Source organism: Arachis duranensis, chromosome 7, assembly GCF_000817695.3.
Source record: "Arachis duranensis cultivar V14167 chromosome 7, aradu.V14167.gnm2.J7QH, whole genome shotgun sequence".
Classification (NCBI taxonomy): Eukaryota; Viridiplantae; Streptophyta; class Magnoliopsida; order Fabales; family Fabaceae; genus Arachis; species Arachis duranensis.
The window spans coordinates 71,994,711-72,017,345 of NC_029778.3; the positions used below are offsets into that span (position 1 = coordinate 71,994,711).

Genomic DNA, 22,635 nt, shown 5'->3' on the forward strand with positions numbered 1-22,635 from the left:
ACGTTTAATTTTTTTCTTTTTTAAATATATATTATATCACCACTTTTGCTAAAATACCCTTTTAATTAAATAAAAATAAAAAACATTTATTTATTTAATTTTATAAAAAGACTTAAACATCCTTACTTTATTCGATTAGACAAAAATATCCTTTTAATTCAATCAAATTTTAAAATTTAACTAATCTCAATTTTATATGTTCGTTTGAGTTTCAAAAACTCTCTTAGATTTGTTCTTCTCTCCTCATCCTATTCTCTCTCTCTCTCTTCCACTGGATCTCTCTCATCTTTCTCGGCGTCGCACTCAAGCTCTCTCTCTCATCTCCGGTCTCGTAATCAAAGTCGTCGTCCCTCTTCTCATTTCTGAGATCGGTCGTCGCCGTTGCTCTCTGTCTCATAATCGTCTTGCACACAGTCGCGCGCCTTTGTTGCGCTCTTCGTCGCCGGCGGCAGAAGCAACAGGTCGTGGGGCTCGTCGTCTTCTTACTTCAAGTCTCACCGTCAGCTTCCCTCGCACAATCGAAAGCTGCTTTATGATTTGGTGAGATCTAACAAATTCCCTTGTTCCTTTCATCTGTAATCGAGAACTTCGGTTTTTTATATGACCGGGCTTATAGCCAGAGAATATATTTATGTCACTGTCTCAATTCCCCTGGTCCCTAATTTTTGGATGGATACCAAATTGGGCATATTTTGTCTTAGGACAGTGACATTATGCCTGTTCTATTGTGAATGTTATCGAAAGCTTGGGTGATGCAAATGCAGTTCAAGAAGGGTTTAAGGTTCATGCCATTTTGGTTAAGAATGGTTGTTTTGATGCTAGCTTATATATTAAGGTCTGTTTGGTTAGAATGTATTTTAGGTGTGGGAAAATTGAGCTTGCGCGAAGAAATGTATTTGATGAAATTTCTGAGAGAGATGTTGCTTTATGAGGTGCCATGGTTGCTGGTTTTGCACACCATGTGATTCGGATTGAAGCATTGCAGTATGTGAGGTTGATAGTAGATGAAGGAATAATGCCGAATTCGGCTTTGATGATGGGTGCTCTTCCCTTAGTTGGGGAGCTTGGCACATTGCGGATAGGTCAAGAGGCTCATGCTTTGATGATGGGTGTTCTTCCCTTAGTTGGGGAGCTTGGGTGCCATGATTTATAAGCATGCTTTGGCCTGGATTGAGTTTGCTGGTACCTTACAACTTTCTCTGAGCAAATTTGAATCATAAGCACACACTTCTCTGTGATGTTTGTAATGTATACTATACTGTATATGGAGTTTCAACACTAGTATTAGTTGTAGAATGGGATAGTTCATGTTTTCTACAAATTCAAGTCCCAGTTTGGAAGCCTGGAAGTCCTACATAACATTTGAGTTCTTTTCTATGGATTGAAAACTCTTAATACGTTTTGAATTATTAGAGATATATTCAGTATTGGAATCTTTTATTTGTAACTTGTAAGGTTAATTTCTCTTCGTTTCTATCATGGATTGGTTCCAAATGTTAGTTATTACATTTCAGGTTGTCGGAGACCGAATAGGAGCAGTGTTTGGAAGCTTAGTTGAAGTGCCTCTTAGACCATCCAACAAGAAATACCAGGTCAAACCAAAATTCATTTATCCAAAGATTATCCGATAGATTGTATCTGTTATTGTATTATTGATAACAAATATTTGGTACAGGGAACAAATAGTACATTTGTTTTTACAAATATTTCTAGCCATCTTGTTATATATCGTCCAACAGGTATCTTCTTCCGTCCGAGTTTGAACATGTTACTCTTTCATCCTTTTTGCTGTCATAATTATACGATGCTTAGCTAGCAATCAAAATCCAAGATTAACGAATCGGTGTTAGTTTTTCTTGTTATGTGGTGCATTGACATTTGAATCTATGGTGCAAACCTTAGAAATTATGCCCATGAAGAACATTAAAAGGTTAAATTTCAGGAATTGTGTGACATATGGTGAACATAATGTCATCTTTCAACTATATATAAGAACCATTTCCTATGCGCCAATGAGGAATGCTTGAGTTTACTTTTATTCAGAAATGTGAGAATGTCGTCTGCTACATTCAATTATTAGTTTGTCAATGAGAGTTGAATTTGCTCCATCATAATTTCACATTCATCCGAATATCTATGAATTGTTAAAGATAATAAAAATGCTATCATATTCAATAGTTGCCTCTAGTAGAATCTTGGAACCTTGAATTCTATTGCTAAATCTTCAGCCTCAGCATGAGGCTTTTCTCAAATTTTGGAATACATTTGTTTGTTTGGTTTTCCCTTTCTCTTTTTTTTTTCCTTTCTTTTCTTTTGCTTGGTTTAGAATTCTAAATGCGAAACCCTAAACTAATCACAACATTGCAGGGTTAAACCGCTATTTCACACTATGCAACATTGAGTTCTTAGCAATTGGAGGGGGAAGTCATTTTGCGGTTTATTTGGATGGTGATTTGTAAGAACTTTCTACTTCCATCGCTATCTCTTTGCTTAAATTGTTACTCTTATACTGCCAAAAGAAAAAAATTGAAAAATATAAAAAGGAAGAAATGTGAACATGTCTTCGATCATATATCATCACCTTGTGTTTTTATTTAATCCATTTCAAACTCTTGCAATATTCTTGAAGATTGAATGGCTCAAGGTCGGTCTCGGAAACCTACGGAAATCCTTGCCTTGCGAATTCTTAAGATTTCGAAGTAAAGGAAGTAGAGGTGCTCATGCAACTTCTTCGATTCTTCTCACATGCACATAATGTTACACACTCCTTCATCCTTTCTTTTTCATCTTTTTCTGGTTGCTAATTTCAAGAGACATTTATAGCTAAAGAAAATTTACTGGTCTTTCACTCATATACACAGTTATGGGGCTTTGTGTATGCTTCAAAGCCAGTATATATGGAGTCCGTACACATGAAAAACTCAATTTAGTTCGGGATACAAATTCTATCTCAAATTTATATTTTTGAGAAATTTTAAAGTAAAATTGGATCCTTTTTTTAAATGATTTTATAAAGGGTGATTTCGCACCGAACAAAATTTTCTTATATTTGTTTTTCACTTAAATCTTGTGTGGGATTGAAATTACCCTATACAACATCAATTCAAATTTAAAAAAAAAAAACTCAAAATCTATTGATCTAACAAATAGTATTGCACAAAGAGAATAGCATATAGGAGTAAGTTGATATTCCAAAGAAATTAGTCTTGTTTTCTAATTTTTGGAAGAGGAACACGTTTAAAATAACCAAAATAGAAAAGAATCAATAGTGTGCTTCTCAAAGGCAAGGTGTCCTGAGAATGTTTATTTATTTATTTTGCATGATGTCCCAAGTTGAAAGACTCTGGAGAGTTGAGCAACCACAATCTTTATTTATTTATTTATTTCAATCCTTTTGTTTATACTTATTGTTATTTCTACTAGCAGAGTCAATGACATCATGCAGTATCTAGTTGTGGGGCCTTAGAGAATCAAATCCAACGCAAGTCGTATCCTTGTACCATCATTAACCTAAAAAATATAAATATAAGTGTTTCAGCATTTCAAATGTTTCAGCATATCAAAGCAATTAACATGAAATACCTTCTTTTTGGTCTTGGTTTCCTCATCCTCATCATCATCATCCTCTTCATCATCCTCTTCAATGTCGTCTTCATCATCATCTTCCAGGTCTCCAAACTCCTCTCCCTGAATGGCCTCAGCATGAGGTATAATCTTATCCCTTATTGTTGACCTGAACAAGTGTGATAAGAAAATTCATCAATCCTGGATTTAGAAAACAACATCGAAAAATATCAGAAGGAATGGAGGGAAACAAGTAAGCTCACCCAATGTCATAGTCTTGCTCCATCTGATTTTAAAGTTCCTCGGCTTGTTAAAGAGAACATTAATTAGCTCTGGCAAATAATCTGGTCATATCTAACAGCTAAAAAGCAGGTTTTCAAATTTACAAATTTTTTACTTCTGCTTGTGTTCCTCTTAAAGATTCTAACTAAAGACTTTCATAACAAATTACTGTAAAAAGTAAATAAAATGAAATAAAAAGATTTACCATATCTTCATCAATATCTTCATCATCTTCAGGAACTTGAGTGGATTGAAGAAATTGAAGAAACTCTCAGTTTTCAGTCTTTGTAATAGGTTTTGCATTCTTTGAACCCTTCTTGGGCTTTTTCTTAAGAATCTTCTGCGTCAAGCATTTCCCTGGGTGCCATTGAATTTAAGTACTACAGGAAAAAGTAACCACCAAATTTATTTAAGAAAAAGCCAACCCATTGTGACACAATATAGAGTTGTGGATAGCAAATTGTGCAATAAAGTAGAAAAGGGAAAAAATATCTCACCCAATTGTTTTTTTCAATATTGGCTCATTCTTATCAATCATGTGATATGTTTTTATTAAAACAGTATTTGTGAAATAAGGATTGGTATCGAAAAAAAAAACTCAAGCTTGAATCCTTTTGGGTTGTCTATCCTGCTCCATTGAGAAACTTGAGAGCACCTTCATCATGCTCTGAAATCTATTTCACAAAGACTTAAAATTAGCTCGGTTGCAAGACATAAAATAAACATTTAAAAGAAAAAAAGGAGTTACTATTGAATAGAACCAACTAACCTCTTAAGCTAACACTAAGACTTGGTTGCAAGACATAAAATAAACATTTAAAAAAAAAGGAGTTACTATTGATAGAACCAACTAACCTCTTCAGCTAACACTTCATTATTTTTCATTGCATTGAGCCAAAAAACAGGTACTCCTTTTTCTACAAAACTAAATCAAAATGTTGTCAGTGAATGAATTGAAATGCTATTTAAAGAGACGGTGAGATCTTGTAATTAGTACCTTCATCCTCTTCAGCATCTGCAGTTTTCTCCTCCGTTATTCCTTCAACTTCAATGACACCATTAACTATCTCAAAGCGCTGCCTCCATTAAGAAATGGTTGAGGGATATAGATTTTTTTCCTTTTTTTGGTAAAAGGATTACATAAAATAGAATGTAATCACATAAAACGGCTCCACAAATCATAGTGTATTAAGATCCACAGGTTCCTATCAAAATGTGAAACAAATTAACATTCTTGCTCTTGGTCCAATCATAGCACATTGGTCATAGCTTGTAGCTACCAGCAACGTGGCATTGGAGCCAGAGATAAAAAATATACTGAACATCCATCATTGCAATAAAGTTTAAAACCATGATGTTTGAATTCTAATATTGCAGATGGAAGAATTAAGCTTCACAAAGTATACAAAACAGACACAGTATGCAAAATCATATGCAACTTTACACTCTATAAGAACAAATTACTTAGGGTACCTTTGTATACAATGGCTGATACATTTTTTGGTATTTGGCCTCAAGAGATGCTCTCTCCTCAGAAAATTTTACCTCTAGCTCATCATGTTGACCCTGCAAAAAGTCCAAGTAACACAAATACTCAACAATACTAATAATAAATTAATAACACAATGAACACATATGAAGAATAATATACTCTTCCAAATTTAGCACCACAGCAGCCTTATGAAGTTGAATTAAGAAACTATTTTCAGGTGAATCTGATGTCCTTGCCAAACAACATTTCCAAGTGCTACATATTGAAAAACTCACTGAAGAATGATCACCCACTATTCATTGACATGATCAATCCAAGAACAGCCACAACATACTATTAAAAAAAAAGGGATCGACTAGGTAGTAAAATTAAGACATAAATACATTAACAGAACAAGATTTTATTCAAAATCAGCGTCAATAACACAAAAAAAAAACAACGTCGACAACATTTGTAATGATATAGCCTTATGAACCACCCCTAATTTTTTATAAGGTGATAGCACAAACACTTGAAAGGGAGATATAATCAGCAATTTTAACATGCATAAATTAAAAATCACACGGTAATCTTTTACTTAATCTTTACCCCAGAATATTATCATGGTAATAAATTTGAAGAAACCTAAGGCAAACTAATGGATATTGTTGCTTAATTAGGTCATTATTTTATTATGATTCATGCATTACATACTTCCTTCTTCTATTGTTACTTAACCGAGTCAACCAGGTGCAAAACTATTTTTGTAAAATAAGAAAATTTGTACATATTATTATAATACAACCTCCTAAGTGCACTGATCTCACCAACTACCTTAGTGGAAATAAGCTATCCGTTGAAGTATATCATGCAAAAACAAATTGAAATCATGAAGCAATGTACAATATGAAAACTGTAGAGATTTTTAGTGCATAGAAAACATAATAGGAGGTGTTTGAGCAAGCCAGCAACAAATTCAAGGTTCGATGATAATCAATAACAAATTCAACTCAGATTATTTTTAGCAAAGAATAAAAATTTAAACTCCAAAATTATTCAGTAAGACAACAACAAATTCAAGATTCAATCACTAACAAATTAATTGATTACCAATTCAACATCATCTCAAAATACAGGGAGAAGAGAATCTGGGAAAGGGAGAACAGGGAAAGTGATGATGCATGGACTTACCAACGACGACTAGGTGATGAAGAGGACCCGACCCCAGAAGAGGATGAGCGACGAAGCAAGTGACGACCCTAAGACAGTCGACGATCCACGGCGACTCGCGATGGTGAATACTTGAAACTAGAAGACGACGAGCGACAACGATCCGACGAGTTGCTTCTGTCGCCGGTGAGGAGAAGCCCAGGGAAGGCCGCAAGACGTTGAAACGCCGGCGACGAGACGAGAGGAGCAACGAGACGCCGGTGAGTGTGAACGAGTAGAGACTCTAGTGAGACCGAGAGAGACTCTAGTGGTAGTGAGAGAGAAAAGAGAGTTTGAGTCTTAGAATTGAGAATGAGAGATGTTCGTTGAAAGTGTGCTGGTGAGAAACCCAGGAAGATGAAGACATGAAGCTCTGTTCTTTTATCTTTTTCTCAGTTTTTTAGATGACATTTTTTTTTGTATGAACAATGAGAGATGAAGGTTGGATGAGAACCCAGCAAACAAAGAACAAAGTGATTTTGTTTAGTATTTTTTAAATTTATTTAATTTTTTTTGTATGAATGATTGATTAGGATTTATGAAGAGATAAATGATTTTATTAAATGTATTTTTATTTTTGTTTTTAGATTATTTAAATTATAAAATTAAACAATTTAATTAATCTAAGAGTAATTTTTGTCTAATATATAAAAAAAGGATATTTAAGTCTTTTTATAAAATTAAAGAAATAAATATTTTTTATTTTTATTTAATTAAAAGGATGTTTTAGTAAAAGTGGTGATATGATATATATTTAAAAAATAAATATTGATGTAAAAAATAAATTCCACTTGACTTATTACTATTTGTCCATATTTTAAATGTATCAATACGTATGAATTTATCATCTTACCATAACAAACACCTTAATATTATATTTATATTCGGCATGTTAAAATAAAATTTTACTAGTTGAACTAATGATTCAGAAACCCAAATAACTAATCCGAGTTTAATAACTATATAAATATTAAAGTAATTAAGAACAAAGAAAGTCGCCAGTTGGTCCAATTAGGTATAATTAATAATGTGGTCCAAAAGGGAGTAACAAAAATATTAATTCATTTCTATGTTCTGGTCTCGTGGTTTAAAGCTAATATCTATTTTGGGTATAGGCACGTCGGCACGTATAATGCAATAAGACATGAAACTATACGCCAAAATACCCAACATTAATTCCTAACCGATTAGATTCAAAACAAAGTTGTATGTTATTGGTGGCTAAGTTCGAACAACATTATACAAGTTTACGTGAGTTGTAATAATAAGTTGTAACTAACGAAGCTTTATTTCATATGTAAATGTCTTGACAAGCAATAATTATATAAGAACTTCAGTTCTTCCAAAGTTGCCGCTTTGCCAAAAAGGACACCAAAACTTCATTTAAGAAATAATCTATCTAAGTCATAATGCTGGTTGCATTATAATTAATTAGTTGACCAATACAATTATACATGTTGACAATGGCTAGCCATGTCGTATTTGTGGAGACATGAAGAGAAACTTTTTTTTAGTGTAAAAGAACTAGAGCCAATGGCAAATGGTGAAATGTCTCGATGAGAGCATTTTTCTTCTTTCTTTCTTCTCGTTTCAGAGATTGATGTGATAGGAAAAAAAAGAAAGAGAGAGAAGAGAGAGATTGTTGGTTCGGTAGATGTGAGACTTGATTCAAATAAATTTCAATTTGTTTACTCGATTAGTGACTTCGTTGAAGTGAGATGGATTTGGGTGTGACCACCGAATTAGACTTGGATCTTTATTTGGACCAGATTTGATTTTCTTCATTTGACTATAGGCTTGATTTGTTTCTGATGGAAGGAATCGTAATGGTAGCAGAATTAATTCCTTGGACCATTGTGTGTATATTAGGACTTGGGTAATAGCTTCTTGGGCCAGCATTAGTTAAATTAATTTTCTGTACACTAAACCAAATATATCATACAAACAATTTAACATTAATCCAATAATGTTTAGTCATCATTTTAATCGTAGTTTAGTTCACTAAATTCAACAATCTCTCCCTTGATAACAAACATTATTAAAAATGAACTGAAAGAAGGGAAAGGAATTTTAGAAACTTTCCTTTGATGTTTTCCTTGTCATGAGTCTCCCCCTTTCTCTTGATCTCCAAACTCTCCCTGAATGTTTGCAATTTATGACCTGATACCACCAATCTTTTCATAGAAAATGCCAAACATCCAATAATAACTTAGACATTTACAAGGAAAACACTTTTCAAACAGTCTTAAAATTAAACTACATAACACAATTATTTAAAGTCCATTACACTAAAGCAATATTGATGAGCTGCAGATATTTGAAAAAATCATGAACAACAGCTTTAAACATCATAGGTCAAAACTTCTGTATCCTAATTCTCACAAAAATAATTCGTCAGAAATTCAAAATATAGTTCAAATCAGAGGCAGCCACATTTAATTCAAAAAAATTAAAATTTTTAATTCAGAACAGAGAGGCAGTCATTTTTTCAAAACATTTTTCTTTCTTTCCCTTTGGGAGATATAACAGAGACAAGCCATATCTTCAATTCATTTTCTTTCTCCCCTTTTGTTATCAAGGAGGAAAACTTAAAAGAATCAGATCATCAAGCAGACAAAAAAAATGAGCAATCATGTTAATAACCAAGTTAATTATTGAGTGCTATTACAGTCAACCCAAGAAAAATAGTATTCAAAACAGTGTCCAGAGAGCTAGATAACAGCAAATTAGAGTATCAAGAAAAATCTAAAAATAACAACAAAATATTAATCTTTCAACAGCAGCAGGAGACAAAAACTAAGCATCAGAATCCTCATTCTCAATACCCAAGTGTTCTTCCTCCGGCTCAGACAACACTTGATCCTCGTCCAGCGAGTCAAGGTACTTTAGAAGTACTTCAACTCTATCTTGAGACTTTTGCAAGGATTTTTCATTTTGAATTGCAAGTCTCCGAGATTGTTGGCTAGAGTTGACCATTTATTTGGTATTTGTATGAGCTGGAAGTGCCTGTAAGACCCAAAACTTTTGAAAAGTCTTATTATGATCAAGTCTCAAATAATATAGTTATTTATAGCCTTAATTTCAGAAATTATTTTATTAAAGGTAATTAAGGCAAGTTTTGATTTATTGGATTTGAGATGAGTTATGATTATTATCCAATTTTATAAGTATTGGATTATTTTCTATATTTAAAGTATAAAGTTGATAGTTGTGAAATAATAAGGATTTTATATGATTTGGATTAGATAAGTAATATTTTAAATATTAATAATGCTATTTTGGAAAATGAAGAAATTAATTATATTATTTCTAATTTTTAGATTTGGGCATTTTATTGAAAATAATTTGTAAAGTTGATGAGCAAATAGTATTTTCCTATATATGATTAGTGTTGAATTTAATTTGGGTTTCAATTATTATATCATTCCCAAATTTTATGTGAAATTACCAAATCACCCCTAACCCTAATTTTCAAAAAAATGAAACCCTAACCCAGCAACCCGTTACCCGACCCGGTTCCCTTTTCCCCCACACCCAGCTGCAGCCGAAATCCCCTTTTCCCTGACTCAGCAGCAGTGTTTCTTTTTCCATGAAAGAAAGAAAGGAGAAACAGAAGATGGGAGAAGAGAAATAGGGAGGAGAGGAGATGGGGAGGACGGCGTCGGCAGGCGTCACTGTTGCCGCGCCGTCGCGTCGCGCAGGGGCGAGAGGAGCGAGATCCGTGAATGAGGCAAGGATCTGCACCGGTGGCATTGGGGTTTGCCGTTGCCGCTTGATGCCGCCGAGGGGAGGAGGGTTACAACCACCGCAAGGAGCCGTCGATGTCACCGTCGCGAGTCACCATCCCCGAGTTGTAGCACCATGAAGCCAGCCTCTTCGCGCCACCGCGGCTGCCCGCGCTATCGTCGTCGCCGCGGGTCCACCAGGAGTCTCCGTTGAAGCTGAGACACAGAGAGAGAGGGTATGCGAGTGAGAAGGGGTTGAGGGCCTGAAACCGCCGTGCCTGCTCTCGTCTGTGAAGCCATTGCCGTCGTCAGTGGAACAGAGAGCGAGAGAGAGACAGAGAGCTCGCGGTAGGGGAAACAATCCACGACGCCGCCGGAGCTTCTATGGCCGTCGGATGCTGCCGCCGCCAGAATTTCTGGTCATTGCCGTTCTGGTGAGCTTGCCCTGTTCCTGGTTCCTCCTAGTTCTGCCAGTTCAATTTTACTTTGAAGCTGTCACTGAAACTGTTGTATTTGATGAAGTGGCTCTCATAAGTTATGTTGTCGCTGCTGGAGACGCTGTTATGGTCGCCGGACCCATCACCAGAGCTTCTACAGTTTGATTCAGTCTTTAATCCTTTCTCAGGGTAAGCATTTTCATTTCCGGAGCTCTCGATAATCAATATGCTGCTATATTTGGCCACAGATTCTGAGGTTTTGTAACATAGGGTCAAGCTCTGGTTATTGCGGGTCACGATTAAAGCTGCCGCCAAACTGGTTCGGGGGCCGCCACTGTTTGGTGCAGCCGTTCTTTCTTTGTTTTGGTAAGTATTTTTGATTTTCGAAAGCCCTGCGTTAGTGTTCTGTTCCGTGTAGTAAAATGATTGCGATGTTAATGGTTTTAGGAGTTAGAATACAGTTTGCTTATGCCGCTTCTAGCTGTTTTTGCTTTCGAGAGAGCAAGCAGAGCCGAGGTTCTAATTTCCGGTGATTTTAGGCTGAGCGAAAAGGGATCAATTAACGAGTTTGGGTTATAGCTTCAATTTGTCGAGGTAGGGGCGCTTTTCCAAAAACTATGTTTTATGTATTGGAATTATTACATATGGATACTGATGTGAGATATTGTGTATTTGGTGATTGTATCTGCCTTATGTATTATTTGATTGACTCAAATGATTATGGATGTTGGTTTGGCTGAATTGTTGTGCGGCTTTGTGAAATGTAATGTTTGAAGTTGATTCTTTAAAGATTTGAAATCTGAGTTTAATCCGCTGAGGCTTGATCTGATTTGAGTTAATTGTTTCGATGATTTAAAAAAGTCGAATGCACCTTTGAATTCAGCCTGGTTTACTTTAATTGACTTGGTTTTGGACAAATAATTTGTTACTGAGCCGTTTCTTTAAAGCTTTGAAAACGAGTTAAATCGGTTGATATTGATTTGATTTGAAATAGTTTCCTTGAGATATGCCACTGAGGCGACTGATAGATTTAGCGTGATTTTGAATTGAGTTTTGGGTTCTGGACTGTTGAAAAGGATTGAGGAACGGTTTAGTTGGGACCCGAACCGGGTGGCAAAGTCCAAGTTTTAGGGGAGATGCTGCCAAAATTTTTATAAAATCCGAGGCTTTATTTGAAATGTTATTTGGAAAACTTTGAGTTTAATGCCTTTCCTATTTACTTGGAGGATTGTGAATTTAGGGCTTCTTTTATTAACTTTACTTAGATCAATTATGAAAAAGCGATGAAGCTATGCTTTGAAAGAATTACTGAAAAGAGAATCATGATTTCTCCTTATTTTCCAAGAAGAATAGTATGTCTTTGGGTACAAGTTATTCGAAAGAGAATTTTGCCTTGAGGCTATTTTAAAAGGTAAAACGGGTTTATGTTTTCTCCGTTAAACATAAAGATTGTCCCTTGGAAGAGTTTTCGTGGTTTTGAAAAGGATTTGGATTTCGATTGATGAACCTTATTATTCTGACATTTTAAATAAGCTTCAGAGTATCTTTTGAACTCTAGTTAAACACAATAAAAATGATTCTCTTGGTAGTTTGAAATGCTTCAGATTTAGTCGTGGAATTGAAGCCGGTTTTGTTAAGTAAAGGAAATGGCTTTAAAAGGAGTGATTGATTTCATGACTCGGTTTGGCTTAGATACTATTTTATTACTCAAATCGAAAAGCCAAGGTTTTAATAATTTTAAATGAATTTGGTGAAATGAGTTATGTTATTCTCCCCTAAAGACTTGGAACTCTTTCGGAAAACTTTTGTTATAAAATCCCATTGTTAGATGGGTGATTTTGAATGCTTTAAAATAAATTCTTAACTTGCCATGGTTTCGAAATGCCGAGAGTAGCTTTGTTTTAAAAAGGGAACTCACCTTGAGTAAATTTGGCTTATGAGCCTGAGATGATTTGAGAAATGAGATTTCTAAAGCCAAGGCTGAAAAGAGTTGAAACTCGATTTCAAAGTGAAACGATTTGAGATAAAGTGATTTATGGCTTAAATGCCAATTTTATGAATTGATGATGTTGAATGTGGAAGTGTTGTTTTATTGTGAGCCGGAATGGCTGTGTATGATTATAAATATTGGTTGGTTCTGGATTGAACCGTGAGCCGGAATGGCTGTGTATGATATGAATATTGGCTGGTTCTAGACTGAACCATGAGCTAGATGGCTGAGATGGATGTTGATCCATGGATGAGATTGAATGCATGTATATGCTGAATCATTGATAAATGTGAATGTTGTACTTCCACTATTGGAGATAAGAGTTTCCCTGGGAGAAAGCAGTGGCTAGCCACCACATGCTTCAGGTTGAGACTCGAAGCTCTTTTGACCCTATGTCGTAAGTGTGGCCGGGCACTATGAAAGTCTCGGATGAGCTTGCCCCCGTAAATATTCACCAGTGAGGGTGATGGATATGGATCATGATTATGGTCAAGTTTATGATGAGTATAACTCGAGTTGGGGATGCGCGACAGAGGGACAGTCCAATGGTTAGCTACCAGGACTTGTCGGGTTGGCTCTATAACCGACAGATGATATCATCAGCCACTAGGGACAGGCATGCATCATATGCATCTATGTGACATTGTTTGGGTGTGCATATTATACTTGGTTTGCCTATGTGATTAATTGCTAATTGTCCTACTTGCAATACCTGTTTGTTTGTACTTGAACTTCCTATCTGTGTTTGCATCTGGGACTCTGTTGGTTGGTGGTGATTGGTTGTTGCATTGGATTGTTTGGGCCTAGGGCCGTGGTTGAATTGAGATGGACCGATGGTTGGTTTCGGTTTGGTGTTCTTGGTTTGGAAAAATATGAAAGGCTATTTGGTTCAGTATAGATAAACCTTTTGAAAGGCTTTTGATGTTTTCGAGAATTGAACGGTTCTTCTTTTAGACAAAAGTTTCCGACTTTACTTTTATTGAAAACCGTTGTTTTTGAAAAGAGGCATAAGACGGTTATTAACCACTGGTACAGTTTATCTTCACGTATCCTATTACAGTAATTCCCAAAAATCCTCTACTGAGAACCCTTTCGAGGATGATGTTCTCACCCCCTACATTTTTTCCCTTTCAGGATATGGGCGCAAAAGTCACGAAGAGTTTATTTAATTGTTGTTGAGATGCTCTGTATTGCTTTAGATTATTATTTTTGTACCCTCGCCTTTATCTTGCTATATTCTGTAAGAGGGATATGAATTGTATTGAGTAATTTTTCTAATATTATTTATATATATGTATGTGTATATATATGGATGTACTCTTTATGAGTATCTGTAAGTTGTATTGTATGTATGGATGTACGTTGTTTAGCAAAAGTATTTCTGGGAGCGATATTGCGGTTTAAAGTTTTAAACAGGCTCATATTTTAGTATTCAATAGTATAAGTGTCGTCGTAATGTCCGAGCTATCAGAGTAGCGCAGCCGGAAGCGTGAGCTTTGGTAGTTAGGGTGTTACAGTGCCTGCAACCGAATGAGGAAGGAGGTTTTCATCTTCACTTTCTTTTATGACCGTATCCTTGGTGGCCTTAGCGCTTTTTCCTTTTGATTGCTTCACTGCACCACCATCCTTAAGTGATAAAATTTTGTTTTCCTCATGCTCATTGCTTATATCAACACCAAAATACTCAAAGATGCATGTCAAAAATATTCCATGTGGAAGTGAAACATTCTTATCACTTCTAATGTAATCAAACATGTGGTGTATCATTAGATAAGTAAAAGAGATTTGAATTTTGTTGAGGATGGCATATAGAACCAGGGTATCATAGAGGGTGACCCTTTGGTAACAATCACTTTGCGGCAGCAGAATATATGTAATGATACAAGTTGTGCACGGTAGGGACCTAGAGCTCTATGAGTGGGAGTGACACCATCCATGAGGGAGATGTTTTCACAAATGTTGGCTAGAACATCTTGGTGAAAAACTCTAAGATGATTATCCCACTTTCTAGAGACGTAGGCATTGACTCCTACATCTGTGTAAGCAAGGGATTCACTAATGTTTTCATGATATAAAAGTATTTGACAGCCTTTAACATAGGAGTAAACATAACCCTCACTATATTGCATATTAGCATAAAATTCTCGGATCAAGGCAGGGTAAACATGTTTTCAGATTTAAAACAGCCTTTCCCAATTTAAAGCACAAAAAGTTTCAAAAAATTTTATTCCTTTTTTAGCCAATGAATTCAAATCAGCAACATAAGAAGAACATATAGGTCTTTTTAAGACAACGTCTCTGTGAAATTCAAAGTCTATGCAAGAAGAAAACCTTAAAGGATCAAAATGAGAATGAGGGCGTTTTCTAAAATAGGCTTTGAAAGCAACGGGATTTGGATAAATGGGTTCTTTGATAGAGTGAAGAAAAGGTCTTTGGTTACCTTTGGATGGTCGTGAGGAAAGGGTTAAGCGTCATAGAGGACGAGAACTCAAACGATGAGGAGGAGGAGGAGGAGAAGGGGGGTTCCTCTTCAGTCAAGGGCCTTTTTTCCTTTGCTGCTTTAGCTTTCGAAGAGCCAGCCTCATGTGTAGCTAATGAAGGTCTGGGGTTTGTGTATTTGGTTCTCGTCATTGATTCTGGAGGTTGAAAGGAGTGCAAGGAGGAGGAGTGTGAGTGTATGTGAATGTGAGTGTGAGATTGAGTTCTGGAAGGAGGAGGGTTTCATGGAGGACGTAGGGTTCCTGTTCCTCTGCGAGTTGTAACTTTCTTTTTCATCATGAAAGAAAATAAAAAGAGGGGAGATGTAAGAGAGTGTGACGGAGTGGAGTAATGGGAAAGATGAGAAGTTATCAATCAAAAACTGCTTTAAATGCTCAGGATTTCTTTGAAAACCGCATAATGAAATGGCTAAAGCTTTTGTTCAAAGGATTTTGAAATTTAAAAACAATGCAGGTAGTTTTGAAAAGACACATCAAAAGGTTTTGAAAATCAATTGACAAATTTGACTTAACATAAAATCAAATGCTCCCTTTTGTCTTTATGATCAAAATAAGTAAAAGGACCATTTCATTAAACAAAAACTTTTTACTTGGGTACAGCAGTGGTGTTAAGGAAACAAACTAGGTCACCATGGATTTGATTTAAGTTCAGATTCATAATGCTATCCAGTATTTTATCTGAATTTTGAGGAATTCAGAGGGAGTCATCATCTGCCTAGTTTTGTCTCCCTGTGAACTGAGAGAAAAAAACAACTAGAAAACCATTTTAAGCATTTTCAAGTTAAAAACTCAGCATCCACCATTCCTAGAGCCATTCTCAGTTTATAGAATCTATCTTCACACAGAAGTTTAGTGAAGATATCAGCCAATTGATCCTCCAATTTTATAATTGAATATCAATTGTTCCCTTTTGTACATGTTCTCTAATGGAATGAAACATGACTTCAATGTGCTTAGTTCTTGAATGTAAAATAGGATTTTTAGAAATATTTATAGCACTCAAGTTGTCACAAAATTAAGGGATACTATTGACTTGCAATTTGTAATCGGCAAGTTATGTTTTGAGCCAAACTAACTGAGAACAACAAGAGGAGGTTGAGATATATTCGGCCTCAGCTGTTGACAAAGCAACAGTAGTTTGCTTTTTGCTTGACCAAACATTCAAGGATTGTCTCTAAGAAAGCAACACATCCCTGAAGTGCTTCTTCTATCTGCACGATCACCCGCAAAATCTGTATCACAATACCCAAGTACATAGCATTCATCAGTTTTAGGATACCACAGACCAAGATCCGATATGCCTTTGATGTATCTAATGATTCGTTTTACAGCTGAAAGATGTGATTCTTTAGGGTGAGATTGAAACCTAGAACATATACCGATACTTTGAACAATATCCAGTCTAGAGGATGTTAGATACATGAGTGATCCGATCATTCCTCCAAAGCTTCATCAGTGGTCTTTTTCATGTGTAGAGATCCTCCAGCTATGTTCTCTAATGAGATCCTTAAAGCAGAGGTAATCCCATCACAGAAAATCTAAAGTTGTACCCAATCAGAAAATATGTTCAGAGGACACTTCCTCAATATCTCTTTGTACCTCTCCGTCTTGTTGTTTGAATGTCTGGATATTCATTCTCAGCTTTGTCAACCTTTAAGGTGGGCCTCCCAGGTTGCTATGCTCTCATTGGGTTGAGTTTCAAGTCATTATTTAGCCCGGTCCCTTACAGAGAATGGGAACAACAATAGTTGGTAAACCTCAGCAAAGACTCTATTAGTCTTGACCATGTCACAAATTTGAAAGAAGTTAGAGATATGTCAGTTAGGATCCTCTTGAGTACTTCCACCAAATTGACAATTTTGTTGCATCAAAGTGATGAGTTGGGCCTTCAACTCAAAATTATTGGAATTCACAGTAAGAGTAATAATGCTATTGCCACAATGCTCAGGATTTGGAGTGGTGAAGGATCCAAGAGTCCTCCTAGCTTGTTGGTTATTAATGACATTATGAGCAATGACATTATTGTTGTTCTCTGCCATATCAATTTCAATTTCCTCTTCAATCTCTTCTACAACTCTCTGGTCTCTAGCTTGTTTTCTTTGCCTCCAAAGAGTTCTTTCAATTTTAGGATCAAATTAAATAGGTTCTTTATCCTTATTGTTCTGCATAAACACACATAGAAAACAAAAAAAATTGAAATTTCCTACATCAAAGTGAAGGAAATTCCCAGTGAAGTAACTAACAAAAATTAAATAATAAGAAAAGAAAAGATCTAATCTAGGGAATTCCTCGACAATGGCGCCAAAAAATTGATTCGGATTTTACAAACCACAAACTATCGGCAAGTGCACCGAATCATTTCAAGTAATACCATAGGAGTGGGTGGGTTGTCGTTCCCACGAGGATTAACAAATTAAGCAAGCAATAGTCAATTGATTGGGTTGTTATTAATCTCAATTAATCCCCGGCAATGGTGCCAAAAACTTGATGCGGATTTTACAAACCACAAACTATCGGCAAGTGCACCAAATCGTTTCAAGTAATACCACGAGTAGATTATTGTTTCCACAAGGATTAACGGACTAAACAAGCAATAGTCAATTGATTATTCTAGTCATAAAATCAGAAATTAGAGTTTCAAGGTTAATTTGCATAAAAACAAGGAATAAAACAAAAACAAGTCGTAAATAATTCAAAAAGTAATATGATTAAAAAGAGTTAAGGTTTCAAAGATGTTGAGACTTTCGGACAAAATTCTTTTCACTCTCTACCTTGATTATGCAATAATGTATCTATAGCAAGTCATAAATAATCAAACTCCAATTCCTTGGTAATTCAATTTCTCTAATCTGAATCAATTATCAATTCCTTGATTAGTCAATGGTGATAAGAGGTTAGAACGTTCACCGATTTAAAAATCACACGATTCTCAAGAACCAAACTTGGTTGATTCAATGTCACTTATCAAATCTAATTTCAAAGCCTAAGAATCATGAGAAGAAGTTTTCAAACTTAATTCAATTAATTAACTTTTTCAACATATTAAGAGAATTCAAGTCAAAAGAGAATTGTTTTCCACATATTCAAATCCTTTAGATGAAGAACAAGAACTCTTTCTTAAGAAAATATCAATGCATTATCAAAGTAGAAAAGCCATAACATTAGTTCATAAGACTCAACAGAGCTCTTAAACTTAATCAAGGAGATTAGTGACTCATGCTAAACTTCAAAATCCAAGAATCAGAATAAAAAAGGCAAAAAAAGTCCCCCTCCTCAAAGTTTTGAGAAACCTTATATATTAAACCTAAAAAAACCTAATCATTGAATTCAAACATAATTAAAACTAAAATCAAATCAAATCAAATCAAATCTTTTGCATTTAATCTTCAACTCTCAATTGTGATTCAGGTTCAAGATTTCAGTGATTCAATCCTCCGCATCATCTATGGGCTTGGAATGCTTCTCGACTCAATTGGACTTGATGGACCGGGGCGTGTTGCACGCCCCTTCATTGGTGTGTTGCACGCTCTTCAATTCAGTCACCACTGGGAGCAAGCTTTGACGTGTGACATGCCCCAACCTTGGCACGTTGCACGCCAAGTTTTCAAGATCATTGAGCATGCACACCCTGGGCGTGTGGCACGCCCCATGTATGGCATGTTGCATGCCATCTCTATGTTTGGAGAGACCCTCGAAGGCGTGCCAAAATGGAACGCCCTTGTACCATGGCGTGTTGCATGCTCAAATTCCAAGTCCCCTGGAGCTAGCTTACCTAGTGTGTTGCACACCCCATGTTTGGTGTGTTGCACACCCTATGTTTGGTGTGTTGCACGCCAGGCTCTGGATGCCATGGAGCTTCATCTTCTCAACGTGTGATACGGTATTGTTGTGGCAGTGGCATGTCACATGCTTTCTTGTATGCTTGAAATGCTCAATTTTTGAGCTTCTGAAAAGTTGGCTCAGCGTGCCTCGCCTTGGTTCAGGCGTGCGGCACGTCGGGTTCTTGAAATGGTCCTGGAAAATATGGTTTGGGTGTGGCATTCCCCATGCCTGACGTGTTGCACGCCACTCTGATTGTGAGATTTCATCATCGAAGGCATGTCAAAATGATATGCCCTTAAGCCTAACATGTTGCACGCTGTCAACAAAGGGCCCTGGAGGGTTGAATTTTGGGCATGTTGCACACCCACTCACTTGGCGTGTTTGTTCTCTAGAGCTTTGGCCCAGTGTGCCACACTTTCATGCTGGCGTGTGGCACACCAAGTCCCTTGCTTTGGATGAATGGTGTGTTGCACGCCACCTCCTCTTCTTCCTGAAAAGTGCTTCCTAGTTGCGTTCTTTTGCTTGTACTTTGCTTCTCTTTTGCTATCATTCAACTACAATTAAATTAACAAGAAATCAAAGCACTCAAAGTACTACTAGAATAACTTTGAAAATCATATAATCATCAAGCAAAAAGTCATTAATTCTCTATAAGAAACACCAAAGAAAAGTACTTAAAATGCTCATGCATCAGAATCACAAACCAAAATTCATATTCAAATATCCTCCTTATTTTTGCTAATCGATAAGATAAAAAAAAAATAAGACAAAAACAAGACAAACTATATAAAGAGGAGCTTAAAGCTTCCCCAGGTACATTATACACTCCTGACCTTTATCTCTTAGATCCATTCTGATTTGAATGTTAGAGTGTCTTTGCAAGTACCACTCCCAACCGCTCCAAAGGTCCGATCGTGTCATCATAATAACCGTGCGAGTCCTTGATCCTTCCGTTCACCTGTACCAGTAAAGACTTGTACAATTACCAAATAGATTTTTTATTTTATTTACTAATTGATCTTTCATATATGATTAAATTTTAAAATTTTTAATTTAATTTTTATTTTATTATTTATTATTTATTTATTTTATACAATCTTAATATTAAAAGTTTCATAATTTATTATCAATCTTTTTTAATTGTCCAATGTCTATAATTGTTATCGAATCTCTTTTGCCCTCTATAATCATCAGTTTGGTATAATAGTCGCTCTTAGAATTTTGTCACCCTATAATTTTTTCAAGGGAGTATATATAATTTATGATTTGGGGTTTGATTTTTATTTTATTGGTATAAAAATTTAGGATTTAGGATTTATAATTAAAGGTTTACTATTAAAGATTATAGGACTGTTAAGGTCTGAATTTATAAATCATAATCTCGAGAGTTTAGGGTTTGGGATTATTAATTGATTTTATAGTTTATTATTTTAGGTGTTAGGACTCATAGTATATCATCTAGATGTAAGGGTGGTTTATTGATTGAGTTAGATTTAAAGGCATTTGATTCGGTCTTTAACTATTTAGGATTTAACGTTTAGATAACTAGCATTTAAGTGTATAAGGTTTATGGTATAAAGTACATATTTTAAGACTTAACACTTATCATTTATGGGTTAATATAGATGATTTTAGCTAACTCTGGAAATGATGTATCTCAAAACAAAAAACCATCACCAGTTTTTAAGCTTTTTATAGCTAAATAGTCAGCACTTCTATTAGTCTCTCTGTAAATTTGTACAAAAAATATTCTCCAATCTTTTTTTTTAGTGCATCAATTCGTCTGACTAGAGAATTGGGATGTTTCTCCAGATTTCTTTCACTATTCAACAGCTTAACAACAGCCGCCGAATCGCACTCCACAATGATTCTCTTCATTCCCATAGTCCAGACTAATTTCAGGCCCTCCATGACACCCCATAGCTCTGCTGTGAATGCTGTGCAGCTACCAATCCTACAGGTAAATCCAGAAACCCATCTTCCATTCTCATTTCTCACCAACCCGCCACAGCCAACACATCTCATGTTCCCCTGTGAAGACCCATCTGTGTTAAGCTTTACCCATCCTTCTGGCGGTGGCACCCAACTGACGTGAACCTCATGCTTCATCTTCAAACCTTTAATCAGGTAATTCCTTTCCAGAGTTTGTTTAATTTCCTGAACTTGGTTCATGATATCAATATGAGGTTGGTACGGTCTTCTGTAGTTGTCATCATTAATTTCCTTATTTCTCCAATACCACATTCTCCAACAGGCTACCATGAAAATATCTTTCCAGTCAAAATTCTTACTCTTTTCTAGTTGTTGTGTCAAATTCAGCTTTACCCATTCCTCCCAGTTTAAGTTGAAGAAGGATTGAATTTTAGATGAATCTAGGAGTTGGACCCAAATTGTTGATACTCTCTGGCAGTCCCTTAGCACATGTATGCAACTTTCCTGAGTTCCATGGCACGCATAACAGTTTCTGCTTCCCGCAAATATTTTTTATTTCCTCTCATTTGTTAGAATTCTTCTATGGATAGCGGTCAACATGAACACTTTAATTTTTTGTGTCCCTTTCCATTCCCATATCTGCTTCCATATTATTTTTTGGGGTTTTGACCAATTGTTTAAGGCTTTATAAGTTGCTGCTATTGAGAAATTTTCATCCTCTGTGTGCTTCCAACCTCTCTTATCTCCCTCTTGATCTTGATTTGGTGGGCACATTGCTGTGATTTTTTGAATAATTGCTTCTGGTAAATTGAGTCTAAGTTGTTCTCGATCCCATTTTCCTTTCTCATTGAGAGTATGATTTTGGGTTGAGAGTATGATTTTTGAGAGCTCCTTCTTCCAACACCCATTGATCCTTCCAGAAGTTAGTTGCGCATCCATTTCCTATGTATTGTATAGAATTTTCCTGATAAATTAGCCATATTTTCACGAGTTCCTTCCAAAGCGTAGAATCAGATCTTTTGCTTCTTATGTTGTTTTCCAATTGTCCTCTTGGATAGTACTTCTGTTTTAGCACCTCCACCCATAGCTTCCCAGGTTCTCCTTCCATTTGCCAAAGAATTTTCATCAAGAAGGCATCATTCATTGATGTGATTTTCCTAAATTCTATACCCCCTTCGTGCTTAGGACGACATAGAGTTTTTCAGCTGATTAAGTGTATTTTTCGATGATTGGGTTCATCCCCCATATGAAGCTCCTCTGAAGCTTTTTAATTTCCTGACAAACTCCTTTAGGAACTCTATCGTATTGCATTTGGAAGTTAAGAGCAGGACTAATGGATGCTTGAGCCAGCGTTAGTCTTCTAGCAAGAGATAGACACTTACTCTTCCAACCCTTGAGTTTACTCTGAACTCTACCCATAACATCTTTGAACTTTTCCTTGCCTCCTCTATTATTTGTAATCAAAGCTCCAAGGTATTTTTTCAATTCCTTTTGTTCTCTGAATTTTGCTATGTCTATAATCCTCCTCCTTAAATTTATATCTGTGCTTTTTGAGAAGACAATTGAGGATTTTTCTTCGTTAATTTTCAATCCAGATGCCTTGCAAAATTTTTCTAGTGCTTATTTAACTCTTTGCATTTGTTCCTGGCTGGCTTCTGTGAATAGAAGAACATTATCGGCAAAGATTAGATGAGATATTCTTGGT

At 35.9% G+C, this 22,635-nt stretch overlaps 1 protein-coding gene and 1 non-coding gene across 2 annotated transcripts; one reads left to right on the forward strand and one right to left on the reverse strand.

Annotated features, from left to right (window-relative positions):
• The first annotated feature begins 567 nt into the window (after window positions 1-567).
• LOC107459869 (uncharacterized) lies at window positions 568-2,930 on the forward strand. The gene is made up of 3 exons (XM_052252230.1): window positions 568-1,592; window positions 1,676-1,739; window positions 2,368-2,930. The coding sequence occupies exons 1-3, from the start codon at window positions 1,479-1,481 to the stop codon at window positions 2,457-2,459; spliced, it is 270 nt and encodes an 89-aa protein (XP_052108190.1). The 5' UTR covers window positions 568-1,478; the 3' UTR covers window positions 2,460-2,930.
• Window positions 2,931-4,994: 2,064 nt separating this feature from the next.
• LOC127741020 (small nucleolar RNA snoR2/U65) lies at window positions 4,995-5,146 on the reverse strand. The gene has a single exon (XR_008001875.1). It is a non-coding gene; the product is annotated as a small nucleolar RNA snoR2/U65 (small nucleolar RNA).
• Between the last annotated feature and the right edge of the window lie 17,489 nt (window positions 5,147-22,635).